At 39.5% G+C, this 16,384-nt stretch overlaps 1 protein-coding gene across 1 annotated transcript in view; it reads right to left on the bottom strand.

The window, feature by feature from the left end:
- Nucleotides 1–16,384, bottom strand: part of TRPC4 (transient receptor potential cation channel subfamily C member 4) — a 129,317-nt gene that overhangs the window by 21,980 nt on the left and 90,953 nt on the right. The window contains exons 4-5 of the mRNA XM_009102902.4: nt 13,714–14,050; nt 1,358–1,497 (exon numbers count right to left, since the gene is read on the bottom strand). Of these exons, the coding sequence (XP_009101150.3) occupies nt 1,358–1,497; nt 13,714–14,050 (477 nt within the window). The remainder of the gene's footprint in view (nt 1–1,357; nt 1,498–13,713; nt 14,051–16,384) is intronic.

Raw genomic sequence — 16,384 nt, forward strand, 5'->3', positions numbered from 1 at the left:
ATTTTAAATGAACTGTGTGCTTTGTTTCAAGGGACAGTGAAATGACTATTAATTTTTTGGTCACTTCATTATATTTTTGTGTGTAAAAAGACATTTCATTAGCTTTTAAATGACAGTTCACTACTCTTTGGAGCACCTTCCTCTTTCAGGCCCCAAATTTCTTCAAGGGAGAAGACTTCCAATGGTTTGCAGCCAGAGATCCAGCATGTCAGAAACCTTTTGTCAAAGAAGGTTGATGTGTCAACCCATGTTCATCCCTGCTCCTGACTGTCTGGCACAGGGACCTATGTGACCAGACACAAGATGACATAGATTGGAGTTCCTGAGCTCCTCTATGCCTGTTGTGGGGCTGCAGCAAGAACAGTTGCTGTTTGGGGGGAGGAAACGACACGGCTACTTGATGGCTCTCTCCCTGTCCCAGTCCAAAGCATCCTGGCAGAGATGGGACTCTCCTTCCACGCACACAGAGTAGTGCTGTTGCAACTATAAATTATTGCTGGTGGCAGGGAACTTGAAAAAGCTGAAGTGCAATGCTGATCCCAGTGGCCAGTAAAAATGGGCTTATCTCTACTTGGACGTGGTAAGAACTCCATGACAAATGCTAAAAAATGCTTTAATTTCCTTTCATATGTGGTTTCCTTGCACTTGAGGTCATTTTTTGCCCAAAATATCTCACTTTATGAGGACTTTCTATCATTTCATGCATTCATGTGGAGTACATACAAAATGTCCACACAACATGTTCTATGCCTTTGGAAAGAAGGGCTGTTCTGCTGGAAGATACTTAAAACAGTTGAAATACAAGACTTATCACAACAAGTCCATGAAAAGAATGTAAAAATGAACACACCCAGCCTCAAATGACCATTTTATCCCACTCAGTTTTACTTTTTCATGTTGCATTTTTAATAAATTCTCAAAAGAAATTAAAATCTTGCTCTTTAGTTCCCCTCACCAATTTTGACTACATACTTTGGCAGTAGACCTGTCTGAAAGTTGTGTGAAATTGTCTTAGGGGCAATAATTTCTCACTTAAAAAATCAAAGATTAACATAAAATGCAAGCATTATAAAATATTACAGGTCATTTTCATTCCTCAAGAATTTAACAGTAGGACAGTTCAGGAAAAAATAAGAAAAGATTGCACAGGCCAAGAAAAAAAAAAAGCATAAAACCCAATATTTTGTTTGCTCTTATATTTTTCTAGTTTCCTGTCATTGCTGCAGAAGATTCACAAAGCACATCATACATCTCTTGAATTGCTAAGCCTCAGCACCTCCAAACACAGACGAAAGATTGAAGAAGCCTGATTTAATTTATCTTTAAAATGTTGGTGATTTTTTTTTTCACAGTTTACCTTTGAAAATGCAACAATTTTCAAGGAGATTGTTGCCAAGTACAAGGAGTTCATTACAAAATCCATGAGGTTCCACCAATCGTGAATGTAGTCCTGTAGTCCGCCATCCCACATCTGTTTAATTTCACCCCAGATAAAACCTGTAAATAGAACATAACTCATTAGGCATGAATATTAAGTTAAAAAAGGCTGTGACTATTCTAGACACTTTACTCATGATAGGTTGATTCTCCTTACATCTAGTGTAAAGGGAAGGTGGATAAGTGCTCTAATTTACACATCTAGATAGGAAAAATTTCATCTTTTCACTATTTTCAGGATCAGTTTGTCACAAAAAAAAACCCACAAAAAATCTGCTTCTACAAGGACAATTCCTTTGGTTTTCTTCAATCTCTTTCTCATTATATCCTAAAAAATACAAAAAGGGTCTTAAAATAAGTTACCAGTGTCAACTCAGTCCTCGGCCACTGATGCAATGTATTTCAGACTGGAAAATTTATGACTGCAGGTCAATCCAACACAATTTATTTTATTTGGAACCCACATAATAAGGAAGAGAATTTCCATTGTTATTGTCAATGCTGAGCTGAAGTCTCCTTCTCCATATGAAAGAGTAGTGTCTCCAGAAGACAGTCTTTTGTTGACACCTTCCTTTGGGACATGAAGGAATTGAAACTGTTTTCAGGTGTGCAGAGCACACATTGTGCTAGACACAGTGAAACAGAAATAATCAATCCAAGTGGAAAATCTTGAACGTTGTCTGACATGAACTTGGTTTAACAGCTTCAGGGACAAGGAAAGTGTGTGTGGAGACTCTTTAATGCTATAAAAATCAAAACCACTCTGAAGAAGATACTCCACATTACTGTATAATATGTTAATAAGACAACACAGTACATTTAGGTGCACATTTCATGCTATTATCTACAGATATTTTTGATAACAATGCCATTACAACCTTTAATTTTTCACAGGTAGTTATTTTCTTGTAGGATTTTCTTACTTTGGGCTCATTGGAGGGAAAGAAATAATGCCAATCTCTCACATATTGGTGTTGAGTTACAGTCAATTCAACATGTCTTTTTTTCACCTGCTCTGTTATAAAATGATAAACAGATTTCATGCAGGGGCCCATAGAGCTCTGCATTTCCTTTCTATGAGCCTAATTCTCCTTAAACCATAGCAATTTGTTGCAGTTGGTCTTCTGGCTGACTGGATGGAAAACTTGTGATCTTTCTCAAACATAATCTGCATGAAGTAATCTCTGGCCTACTCTTGTTTGTGCCAGGTAGGTTTTTGAGTTACTACAATTTAATTTTCTAGTGTATTGGCTTAGATTTCTGTCTCCTGATTGCTTTCAAAAGGAAAAAACATCCCCTTCCTCACTAACTTCACCCTCAAACCTCAGACACACAGTCCCATCTTGTTTATATGTGTCATCACCAATAATCACAAGCCTCAGGAGTATCTGAATCATCTGATTGATCCAGCAATTTTTATTTTCACAGGATTAGTTTTCAGCCATGCCTCCATCACCATTTCAGCATTCTGCAGACCTGGGGCAATGCATTCTGAGGAAGGACCTTGCTCGGAACATGTAGACAGGAAAGTGGAATAGCCCCATTTTACTGCCTACAACAGCCCAGTCAGGCTGACTGCAACACTGTCTGCAGTGTATCAGATAAAACTAACCCAGAAAATACAGCACTGTTACCGAGTGAACACTTATTTTAAAGATGCAATCAATTGCAGGACAAGTGTCAATATCCTCTAGCAGCACACCCTGCTACAGGGCTGTTGGCTGCCCAAGTGCCATCACAAAGGCAACACACCTTCACAAGGCTTCACAGGCTCCTACATGCCTGCCCATTTCAGCCAGTGAAACGATTTAATCACTCACTCTTCAAAGACCTGGTCATTCGTGACACACAGTATGGACAAGGTGAGGGCAGATCCGCCTTCCCCTTCTCTCTACAGTCCTCTCCAACCTTCATCACACAGTCCATGAACTTGCAAATGTCCCTGCATGCTCTTCCACTGCCTTTTGGGCATCACTTGTTAAGACCTAACCATCATCAGGTCACAAAAGCAGCTGCTTTGTGTGCTGCTATGTCCCCTTCACATGTCAGACACTGCTCTGAATCACTGCTGCTGCACCTGCATTACAGCACATAAAAATCACCACAGCAGGAGAAGAGCCTGGCTCCAGGCTCCAAGCCAAAGATATGGCACCCAAGTCTCAGTGCCCCAGAACAGTGCCTTGCTCTTTTTCATTTAAGAAATTTTCACTTATAAGTCTCAGGATCTTGACTTTGTCAAGACTGCCATGGCACAGGAAGCAAACAGCTGCATTGACAGAAGATCCCCAAATTAAAAGGCTTTGCAGAAATCAATACACACATCCACAGAATGAAATAAGCTTTTTTGTGACTCATCAGAGTTAAGGATTGTCTTTAAAATACACTTTGAAAACACAGCAGTAATAGGTTGGGATGCAAAATAAGAGGAATGCTTTAACAAGAGGCTTAGGGTAATTAAAGTCTTCTGCCAAGATATTCCATGGTTCACAACCAGCCACAGATGTGAACTGACACCGACTGCAGCAGGGCTGTTCTCTGTAAGACTGGGGCTCAGGATTGTATGCTTTGATGGGACTGCCTAAAATATAATGGGATTATGCACAGATTGAAAAAGAAATGCTGACTAATGCTGCTGCACTTGATCTGTTTTGTGAGTGAAAAGCCAGACTGTTTTTCCAAGCACTTCCTGGGCTTCAGAAAATGAAATGTAATTTTAAAGTTGACATTAACAGAGAAATACTGACCTATTATAAAATAGTGAAGAGAGTATATGGCTCTTGTAAATTTAATCATTTTCAATTAGAAACACAATTAATCCAAGCTACCAGTAATTTGGAAGTCATTTGGCAGCTGAAAGTTCTGAGTATACTTTGACATTGTAAAGGTGGTGGTTCTAATTATTTTTTTGGTTCAAGACCACTTTTATGCTCATCCTGATGCCTGTTCTTTTTAAGAAAATAGTAAAGGAAAACTGTAAATCCCATATTTTTGCTGGGTGTAAGAGATATATGATAGATGCTTTGGCTGGCAAGAAGAGCAAACTAAGTACAAACTCAATAAATAAATACAGTTACTGAGATCCTGCGTGACTCCAGAGAACTTGAAGCTACGCTGATGGACAGATGGATTCTATGTTTGTGAAAGACACACAGCCCCCATATGCACAGGAGAGCTGCCCACACATGTATTTTTGAAAGCAAATCTTGGTACCAAGTCCTAAGGCTGATTGCTCAAATTCACAATTCCAGGGCAACCTCAGCATGACAGCTGTGATCAGAGTCTTTGCAGCTACCAGGTCCCCACAGCTAGGGATTGTTAGCAGGGCTCATCTGGAGCAATGAGTGCTGGAAGAACTGGACTCTCTGGAGCTCTGTAAATCCTCCCAAGTGTGCCTCAAGGGCTATCCTAGAAAAGTGTACTCTGAAATCCCAGAGTCTTTACACAAGGCTGAAGATGTCTCTAAGGCCTGGTGAGCTTACATGATGAAAGTATTCTGAACAACAAACCTCAGGGATTCCCAGCTGTGCTGTTTAGGTTTAATTTATGGCAGCCAGAGGCCTTGAAATATTTTGTAGATCAGAACTGTAACTTTTTACAAGAAGGAAGAGTCTGGGGTGAAGAAGTCAGACCACCCTCACCTCCACAGGCTCTGACACAATATGCCAATTTTCTTCAGTCACATTCATTGGGAGAATCAGGAAAAGACTTGGAAAATCTATGGGGTTTTTTTGGTTGTGGTTTTTTTTTTTTTTTTAAGACATAGACATCCAGAGATCAGAGCAGAATTATCTCTGTGTTCTTGTGCACTTTTCTACTTGGAAGATTACTGGATAGCTGGATAGTACCTGATTTTATTATGAAAGGAGGCTTTAGGGCATTTCCAAACACGACCTGACATGACAGAAGAGGAGATATACAGTGACAAGACTGTCTAATAGAGGCACTGCTACAGGTAGGAAAGAGATACAGAGTCCAGGCACTGCCTGATTATTAATGTGCCAAAGCAGCAACATTACTGCAAACTGACAGAGCTCATGTCAGAGCCACACTTTCAGCAGCAAGAAAGCTGACATTCCAACAAAACAGAGGGGAAACTGCCAGCCTGCACACAGGTTTCGGGGAAAAACTGCGGAGAGAAACCAGCCAAAGACAGGGAGCAGATCTAAAAGCAAGAGACTTTTAGGCAGTCAGGCTGGGGACAAGTTGCTTGCCCAAAGCCCTCTTTTAGCTCCCTGGGAGGAAACAAGAATCTCCAAGGCAATAATCCTGTCATCTGCAGGTGGGTCAGTCTTCCCACTGGCTGAAAAGGAAGCCATGGAGGATCACGCTTAATTAAAACAGATGTCTGCATTTAGCTGAAATAATTCCACTCAGAGCAGATTTCACTGTTTTAGCTGGATATTCTTTGCTGTATTCTGTTTGTCTCTTTGCTCTAACTGTGTCTTTCCCATCTCTTCACACCAGTCAGATTTAACACCTGCCTCTTAGATCCTCACCTATCCATTCCATGCTGTTATCATTTATTGCCACTTACAAGGAAATGATAAACATTATGAATCTCTTCCACCTCATTAATCAAGGATTTTAATTAAAAAGTTGAGGGTAAGACTTTCAAATACTTGCTGCATTGTTTATGCCCACATATTGAAGCAGTAAAAGAGAAATAACAGCATGGATATTTTGAAACAGCTTGAGATGAGAGAGAAAAATTTTATAAATGTCTACAGTTTTAATGGGATGAAATAGATAAATTCGGGGCAGGAATCCCACAGACCACAGAGGGCCCTGGGAATGACAGACACCATGGAGAGGTTTCATAAAGCATTGTGAATTATTACACTTGCAAGCTGATCAACTGCAACCATTTGACTAAAGTCCAGTTTGCCTGAAGCAAGAAAGGAACTAAAATTGATAAAATGAATTTGGAGAAATGAAATGAATTTGTTAGCTAAACAGTTTTTTGGTAGCAAAATCTTCTGAACATTAATGAAAAAAATTGTTTTTTCTGAAATAAATCCCACATATTGTAAAATAAGTTTTATTCAAAGCAACGGAATTAAAATATGTCTTAGAAAACCAAAAAGCACTGAAATAAAAATGTTCTTAGAAAAATAACATCTTTCATTAAAGTTCTCATATCAATTTAAAAAATCCTTAAGAATTTAGAAATAGATATCACATACTGGATATGATTAATGTTTAGAAGCATCAATAAATATACACTGATAAGATTAACTTTTATTTTAGATATTTATCTATAGATTTTGATTTTGAAGCTGTATTTCCAGCCTTGAAATCATTGGATATTAGAGTCTGAAATGTCATTTCAAAAAAGTGGACTTGCTTTTCTTTTCATAAATTAAGCTTGCAACTTTGAGCAGGGCAGCAGCTCAATACTGTTACAAAAATTCTGATCCTTTGGATAAAACCTTGGGTTAAATAGAGGATGTTTTAGTGCTGGCAGACAACTTCTGGTTAGAAAACATTTGGCTTCTATCCTGTTTGATCCTTTATAGCTACCTAGAGCTGTAATTTTACTTTAAGGAGCACATCTCTTAGTCTCATGCAGAAGAAACAAACAACAAAGAAATAACTTCCCTCTGAAATCCATTCAGAGGTGTTTTAGGTTCTAGGAAATAAACATAGACACAGCCTGTCTAAATTCCTATGTTGTACTGAAACTTGAGCAACTGCAAAAAAAAAATTCCAGCAACTGTGGAAATTCACAAAGATTTATGCCATCTCTACAATGCTGCCTTTCGTGGTTTATAATTATAATTGTGGTTAAAGTCTCACACTGTGAACAATAACATCAAAAATTGTCAGAGAGAGATATTAAAGGCAATATCCTGAACAATGTTTGGGCTAAAAAGTTTTTGGATCCCTTACTAACTCTGGTCTTACCTTTCCCACAAAAGGTTGGTTGCTCTGTGCTATTTTCGTTCCTTACCATTAAGTGATGGGAAGCAAGAGGTTCCTTGGGGTCAGTCTTTGCATGCCAAGATCAACAACTGTCTTTCAGCATGTTTCTTAGAGAACATTTTTTGCTGGGCTGTGAAACCATTTAACTGACAAAATCAACTTTGCTCTGCTATGTGATGTAGAGTTTTTCACAGATACAAGAAGTGAGACAAGCTGCTAATGATCTAAAGCTCAGTGAAGCAAAGGAAAGTCCTTCCAGGGAATTCAGTGAGTATCGGTGAGGAAGGATAAACTCTTCTGTTTTACACCTGGGCTGATGAACTGATCTCTGCTGAAGGTATATGAAGGTATGAAGGTTACAAGAGGCACCCTGGCATAATTCAGGGGCTTCCACTCTCTGGAGCATATTTGATTAACAGAGTACAACTATTCCAAGAGAACGTGGGCAAAATCAAACACACACCTTCGGCTTTCCAATGGGTAAATGCCTCTTTGTGACGGGAACAACTGTGCAGTGTCTGGGTCCTATGTCAGGTCAGGTAAAAAAGTGGGAATGACATGGCCAGAGGCACCATTAAAAGTACTTCCAGGGGAAAAGTCACCTGGCTTTTTTTTTTTTTTTAAACAATAGAAACAAAACGTTTGTCTTTGGCTTCCCTTTTGGAAATAACAAGACCATTCTAGACCAAATCTTAAAGTACAAAGAGCCACATATCAGCCAATATCACCAACAACCAAAGAATGAAATAAAATAATCTATATAGAAAATATTTACCTTAATTACTTTCAGCTTGAGTTAAAGTAATCAAGTAAAAGGTCATATTATGGCAAGATACAGGCAGTCTGGAGAAGAAGAGGCTCTCCTGATATTTAAATAAATAATTTAATTACTGAGGCTAGTTTTGGAATACTTAGCAAAGAAGAGATATTAACTGGGTGAAGTGAACTTTATAATGGAAGCACACCAAGCTAAGTGGGATCTGGAACCCTTGATGTATAAGAAGAAGCTGAGGGACCTGATTTTGTTCAGGCTAAAGAAGAGAACACTAATGTGAGGAAAACAGACTCAAAGCTCAGTTGGTTAGAGCATGGTTCTAATACTGCCAGGGTTGTAAGTTCGATCCCTGTATGGGCCCTTCACTTAGGAGATGGTCCTTGTGGGTTCCTTCCAACTGAGAATGTTCTGATTTTGTAATGCTGTTGTCATCCACTATTGAAATTTCTGGTTCTGAAGAGCTGGAGCCAGACTTGTTCTAGAGGTGCACATTGGAAGGACAAGTGATGGTTGCATGTTATGGTATGGGATATTGCTGATAGTATCAGGAAAAAAGTTTACCAGTTGCTAGACACAGGCACTGTGAGACAGAAACTATGAAATATTAATCCCTGGGGTAATTAAAGATCTGACTGTATAGGAACCTTGTAACCTGTCTTTGCAGTTAGCCTGTGTTTAGCAGTAGTTTGGATTTAATGGCCTTTTGTGGTCATTATGTGCATTATCCTTCCTTAAAAAGAAGTTGTGTTCCTGCTTTGTCTAGGGTTGTTTTTCTCCTCTGTGCTATATATGTCACCACTGGTTATGTACTGTTTCATCTAGCCAGCCACATTACTCTCTATATCTGCTCCCTGAAACATGTCAGTTCATACTAAATGTTTAATTTTTTACACCACACTTTCTTGACCTAATTTAGAAGATGATGCACAGTGTACTTGCCCCCTCTGTGATCAGTTATTGTGAAGTGTCTTGCTGTGCCATCAGTTTGGATGTACATTGTGCCAAGGACTGACAAGACCGTACATCCCCGTACATCCCACCAGCAGTTTGCTAACCACAAATGTTTGCAATTTTGCACAGCTCCCAAACATCCACATTCTCTATAGATTCGTGTACTCCAATAGTATAAACCATTCTGACAGAAACAATGGGGAACATGTTGTTCAAGAGACCCAGTAAGGCTGTATTCCTGCTCCAGGCAGGCTTTTGAACAATGCAAATAAAATTAACATTCAAATATGACCATAAAAGAGCAAAAAAGTCATCAGAAGAAATCCCCTAAAAGAGCAAAAAAGTCATCAGAAGAAATCCCCTAAAATATTTCCTTTGCTACAGTCACCCTGAAAAACTGGCAGGGAGCTTTTTAACCACAACTACTGAACTCCAAATTTTTCTAGTTGATGCCTTTCTCCTCTGAATTTCGTAGCATTTGCTGGTGAAGCAAATGCCCACTGTGAGGACACTTAGTACAGTCACTGCTAGGTTGGAGGCCTTGGTTTATGGCAGAAGAACAGCTATGACAAACATACAGAGATCAACATCATCTTTACATGAGCTGCAGTCCAGGAACACAGAGGGTGAAGTAGTGTCTTGTTGGATTTCCCCTCTGAATCACTGCAATCATGGTCAGAGGACACAGCAATTAGATAGGGAATATGATGACAGAAAAAGCTGTTCCTCCTTGTTTTTTCCCCAAGATGATATTCTTGATTTTCCTGTTCATTTTTCAATGGTGATGAATTCTCAAGTATAGTAAATAGGCCTATGTTTCTGTAGTGTGAACCAACAGCCAGTAATAAGATGACAATAATTTTCCTTATGAGCCAAAGCTTGTTTCTTATTTTTTTAAGTGCGAGGACAGGAGATTCTGACTCTTCTTACTGAGAAATTTTTCCACAACTACTTCTTAAGGTTTTGACAGCCTTGTAACACTGACTTACTGTTCCATAGATAATCACCACATACTGGAGCACCACTTGTGTAATCATCTAATCATGTAAAAGACAAAATTAATGCAGAAGTTTCCTCAAGAGACCTTTAAAATGTGAAGTTGATAATCTCCATGGAAATGTAGCCCAATACGAGTTTTCCCTCTGAGCTTCCTACTGTAGTGACACTTTTAATTATGTGCTAATTATGCACATACAGCCTTCCATTACATAGTAGTTGGCAAATGCTAATTACTATTTGCTCACTGGAGAGCTTAGGTTACTATGGACAGTCTTGAAACTTCTTAAGTTGCATGAAATATTTGTGTCCTGAAGTTCATGTTGACGAGAAACCTGCAACAGTGAGTTCTTCTTCCTCTCTGAATATTAAGAGAGATTGAATTGAAATGCAAACTACAACCAGAGCTATTTGAACCAAGAAAAACAAACAAAAAACCCCCTATTGTCTGAAATATTAATAGTTTTGACATGTAGTTGCTACTCCTCCAGGATATCCTTTCCCAAGGAAGTACTTGGTTGTGTTGCAGGCTTCAGAGACCCTAGAGCCACGCTAGTTTTTACTTATATAATAAATTTTTTTTGTTTACATTCAGAAAATGTATCTCTATGAACCTCAGATATAGTCTCTCTTGAAGAGTGCTTCATTTACTCTTATTAAGGTTACTGCATAATTTTTTGGTTTGAAGAGATTAGACAACAAACTAAATTGCAGCCTGGAAATAAACCTTAGCTTATTGATAAGAACTTAAGAAAAATATCTAAGTTTATTAAAGGATGACTAGACTACAGTTTAATTTATGTGAATAGGAATAGAGCAGGGTTTGGCTGAGATTCATTCCTTTAGAAAAACAACCACCGCCACTGAAAAAACCAACCAACCAAAATCCATCAAAACAAAATGAACAAAAACAACCCCCTCAACAAAAAGCAACCAAACAGAAAAACATGACATGAAAAAGACCTAAATATACAAACAAAAAAAATGAAATAGACTTGTTCATCACATGCAACATGTGATGAGATGCGTGTCTCTTTCAGTGGGACAGAGAAATCAGGTACCAAATGAATTGCCTTAAATTATGATGGGTGAATGTGAGGCCTCATTATTGGGCTGGGCTAAGGCACAAGAGCAACCAAAACCTGAAAGCTGAACACAGAAAATGTGAAACTGGAACAGGAAACTGCTAGTTAGGAAACACTAGAGATCAGTGTGCAAAATGAATAATTTCAGATGCAGGAGATTTTGGAAGGCATGACTTTTCTGAACAGCACAGTCTAGACTGACTACAAGCTATTTAACCAATGGGATCAAAATATTGATCTACATCCATGCTCATGAACTTTTGTTTATGAAAGTGGGTCCCTTGACTTGATCAGTACTGCTTGCAGATGAAGGGTTTGTTCAGCACAGGCACAATCCAGCCATATGAGCTTATGCTGAAAATATTAATGTTGCTTTTAGAAGTGATAGCTATCCTAAACACCATAATTCTCAGGGTTAATGGCTTCTTCAAACAAGTGCTTTGGGAGGCTGAGTTACTTAAACATCTTCCTAAGTAAACAACCAAGTCAGAGGTTGAGGGCATTAGTGGTTCTTCCTCTTCCCACTGAGTGTTTTCTGGAGAGGAGCTAGTCACTAAAATTTTTGAATTGCCTTTATTACAGAAACTAGATCTTGCCCTTCTCAAATTGTGCCTCTTTCTTTCAGCTCTATTAAAAGACAGGTTAATGACAAAATCCACTTTGGCATGTCAAGGTCTATGTGTCAGCTGTGCATTTGTTCTTGTTACCCTTTAGCCTCAGGATACTACGAAAGCTGAGTAGATACTGACCACCTGCTACTTTGGAAGGCCAGAGAAAAAAGGTACTAGTATCTCCTCTGGGCATGGCACAGCACAGAAGAGCCTCCTGCTCCTCCTCAGCATTGTAGCATTTATTTCTAAGGAGGCAATGTGTAAAGATAATAGGTTTTATATTAGTCTCTCATTTATTGATGGTGCAAAAGTGGGAAAATTACCTGGAGGAAAATTTTCTTTTAATATTTAAATGTGAATCTTGCTTACAGAAATTAGTCTGACTTGTCTGTAAGAAGTACCAGTCTAGAAAACCTCCCAGACTGAATAACTTCTTTGCAATAATCTTAGATTTTGGCTTTTTTTAATGCATTAAAAATATTTACCCAGCTAAGGAAAACACACCTCACAGTGAAGGCTGGTGGTGAGCACTGCTGTGCCTCCATGGGGGAAATCCCAAAAAAGCAGTTCACCTGTGGAAGGCAGGTCCTTCTGACAGGTGCCTGACAAGTGTAGACAGGTTTTTCAGTCATGCACACTTTTTTTTCCTAAGTGTTCATGTCTGCCTACTGCTTCCCATAGTTCTCCACCAAGGTACATACAGAGGAAAAGCCACTGAATTATTATTCTCCAGAATAACAGGCACAACCAACTAGTGCATTACAAATTCAACACTGTGAAGTAAATTATATAGGAGCTATGGGGTCAAAAGCCTTGACAGTTACATTGCTCTAAAGAAACCCACACGTTTGGGAAAAATGGAAGATACACAGTATCTTAATGAGAAGCTCTGGGAGAAGTAAGGGTATCAAAACCCCACCGAAGTGTCAGAAATTTTTGCGCAGGTACTTGTCTATGTGATGACAATTTTAATGAATATACCAAACCTAAATTCTTGCCATCAAGACTACTGAGTCCCTCCTTCTATAATTTTATTTTAGACAAATACATTTGCCCTGACCTGGTCCAACTTGTGTTGATTCTTAAAGTAAGAAAAAGGGGAGAGACCACAGCACACTGAGAGAAATTACTATCTAGCAGGGTAGAAAGGCAAAGTTAGGGAGCACCTAGGATAATACCAGGATCACAGGAAGGATCACGTTTAAGGATGACATGGCCCACACAAAGTAGGCTTTCAATAATCCCAGCCCAAAATTTTTATTTTAAACTATGAGGATAGAAAGGCAAGTTTTTTTTTCTATTTTAAAAATGCTACAGAATTTTCCTATTCTTTCTTATATAGGATATTTGGTTTGAATTGAGTGACAAATTCTTGCACCAAAAAATACTGTGTGCATATTTTAATGAAAATACTCACTTGAAAATGCTGATTAACACTATTTGCAATGTGTGCATCTATCATTTAGAAAGAAGCATACTATAGGAAACTAAGGTTAGTAATAACACTACAGAAATTATATTATGCCTCATTTCCCAACATGAAAAATAGTTCTTGTAGCAAAGGGATTCTTTTTAAAAGTAGATTAGAAAATTAAAAAAATAGACACAAGAACCAGGACAATTTCTGGTCAGGAGAAATTAGATACTAAAAAAAACCCCCAATATATATGTCTCATGGCACTGCATAATCATAGGAAGAAATCCTTAAATCTTTTGATTTTCCTCACTGTAATCTGTCAGATGGTGACACTGGATTTTCAAACTCTGCTGTTTGTCTACATTGTCATCTCCTCAACTGGAGGAGCTGGACCATCTGCCTGCTCTGGGAGGTCAATAATTCATGACAGAACTCTGCTGTATCCTGCCTCAGGAATGCCTGGCAAAACCACAGTGCTCAAAATACTTTTCACTGTATTTTCTTTAGTAATACATTTACCCAGGACCCACGGTAAAATCATCCACTCGACGATGGTTGGAGGGGGTCCCTGCATGCTGAGGTCGGACCTGTCGATGTGCTGAGAGGCAAGCAGCAGCAGGAACAGAAAAGTCAAGTACGATGCAGTATGGCAGATAAATTTGATAAATGGCTTTCTGATGAACAGCCCCAGTGGGCTTTTGGGAGCTATCAGGTAGCACACAGAGAAGACTGGGAAAAGGAGTCCTATCACAACACATGTCAACATCTTCACTGCCCAGTGTCGCCTCCGCCATCCAGGGAACTCGTCGTACCAGCGGGATGCAAGCAGCTGCTGGCAGTTGGGCTGAGCAACAAACTACAGAGAGAAGAAAGGAAGAGAGTTAGTTTCTTGCTACCTCTGTGAAGTTTTTTTCCTTCTATGTATCTTTAGTAGATAGAGATTTAAAAAATTAAAATAAATCCACAGGCTGTGCAAGCTCACTCATACTGATTGTACCAGTAAGACAGGGCTGGGCCAGCCTGCCTTTCCTTCAATGCCAAAAGTATAGTTAGTGCACAGAAACAAACATTTACTTCTCACAATAAAGCTTCATTTCTACATTGGTTGAGTACACAAGGAGACAACAGACAGCTAAACACATGGACTTCAAAACCTGGCTTGAAACTGAAAAGCAAGTTCACAGATACTTCTTATTTAATCAGCAACATTTGTGGAGAATTCACAGAACATGAGGTAGAAAGCAAGGAGCACAACTGAGGTCTGCAAACAATGAAACTGAATTCCACAGCCATGAACAAACTGCTCTCAGTATGTTCCCTGCTAATTCTCTAAAAATCAGGCTTACATGCTTTAATACTGACAAAACTCTTCCAGATGCACTACAAAATATTTACACAATATGAACTAAGCACTAGCATTCCCCAGTGTTTCACTAACCCTTGTCAGGATACACACCTATCCTGTGCAATACTTTATGGTCTATCTGTTACCATGATGAGATTTTTTTTTTTAATATGATCCTTAAAACTGAATTTCACCAAAACAAAGTAAATATTTAATATTTTTCAGATAGCTTTTCAAAGAAGTATATATCAAGGTTTTATGTCATACTTTTCTTTGATTGTTAGTCCCTTTTTCCCCATCATTTTCTTTTATAAGGGTGACAGAGTACAGCACACAAGAGTTGACATAAAAAGAACAGAATAAAAGCAACATATTTATCAAAGAGGGCCAGAGTTGCATTAAAAAAAAAAAAAAAAGAAGGAAAGAAAATAAGCATTTTTCTCCTGTTACTCTGGTGGTTTGATGCTGGCTGGATGCCTGGGGCCCAGCAAAGCTGCCCCATCACTCCACTCCTCAGCTGGAGAGGGGAAAGAGAGAAACTAAAAGGAAAGGCTCGTGGGTCAAGATGAGGACAGGGACAGATCATTCACCAATTACCATCACGGGCAAAATAGACTCAACTTGGGCAAATTAATTTATTACCCATCAAACCAGAGTAGAATAATCAGAAACAAAATCAAATCTTAAACCCAGCCTTCTCTCACCCCTTCCTTTTTCCTAGGCTCAACTTCACTCCTGAATTCTCTGTCTCTACCCCCACATGGTGCAGGGAGATGAGAATGGGGGATGTGGTCAGTTCCTCATTTTGTCTCTGCCACTCCTTTCTCCTCAGGGGGAGGAGTTCTCACACTCTTGCCCTACTCCACTGTGGGGTTCCTCCCATGGGAGACAGTTCTCCACAACTTTCTACAACATGACTCCTTCCCACGGGCTGCAGCTCTTCCTGAGCTGCTGCAGCTTGGGTCCTTTCCATGGGGTGCAGTTTCTCAGGAGCATTCTGCTCCAGCATGGGTCCTCCATGGAGTCATAAGTCCTGCCAGCAAACCTGCTCCAGCTCGGACTCCTCTATCTACAGGACCACAGGTCTTGCCAGGAGCTTGGTCCAGTACAGGGTTCCCAGTGTGTCACAGTCTCCTTCATGCATCCACATGTTCCAGTGTGGAGTTACCCAGGGGTGCAGGTGGATCTCTGCTCCACCATGGACCTTCATGGGCAGCAGGTGACAGCCTGCCATACCATGGTCTTCCTCACCAGTTGCAGAGGAGTATCTGCTCTGGTGCCTGGAACACCTCCTCCCCTTCCTTCTCCATTGGCCTGGGTGCAGAGTTGTGTTGCTCACACATTCTGACTCTCTTGTACCCTGTCTGAAATTGTTCCTGTGCACTAACTTCTTTCCTCTTCTTAAATCTGCTGTCCAGAGGGCAGCACCATCACCAGTGATGGGCTCAGCTTTGGCCAGAAGCACGTCCATCTTGGAGCATCTGGCACTGAACATGGGAGAGAGGGGGGAATCTTCTGGCAGCAGCTCACTTAAGGAGGCCAGCTATCAAAATCTTGCCATACAAACCCAAAACACTTACACACGTATGAGTCTATTACATTCATACAGTGGATTAAACCATTAGCTGAATAGTTATAAAGCTATGCAGAAACTTTTTTCTCTCATTACAAAACTGTATTTTTTTCACTAAATAATTTCAGATTTGAACTTGAATCAAATGCACCTATTTTGGGATCTTACATTGTTTTGATAATACTTATAACCACAGGAGCCACGTTCCTTTGGGGATGAAAAACAGGTAACTTCTCAAACTGTTTGTAAAATCACTGGGATTACTACTGGTA

This window comes from Serinus canaria, chromosome 1 (assembly GCF_022539315.1).
Source record: "Serinus canaria isolate serCan28SL12 chromosome 1, serCan2020, whole genome shotgun sequence".
In the NCBI taxonomy this organism is placed as follows: domain Eukaryota; kingdom Metazoa; phylum Chordata; class Aves; order Passeriformes; family Fringillidae; genus Serinus; species Serinus canaria.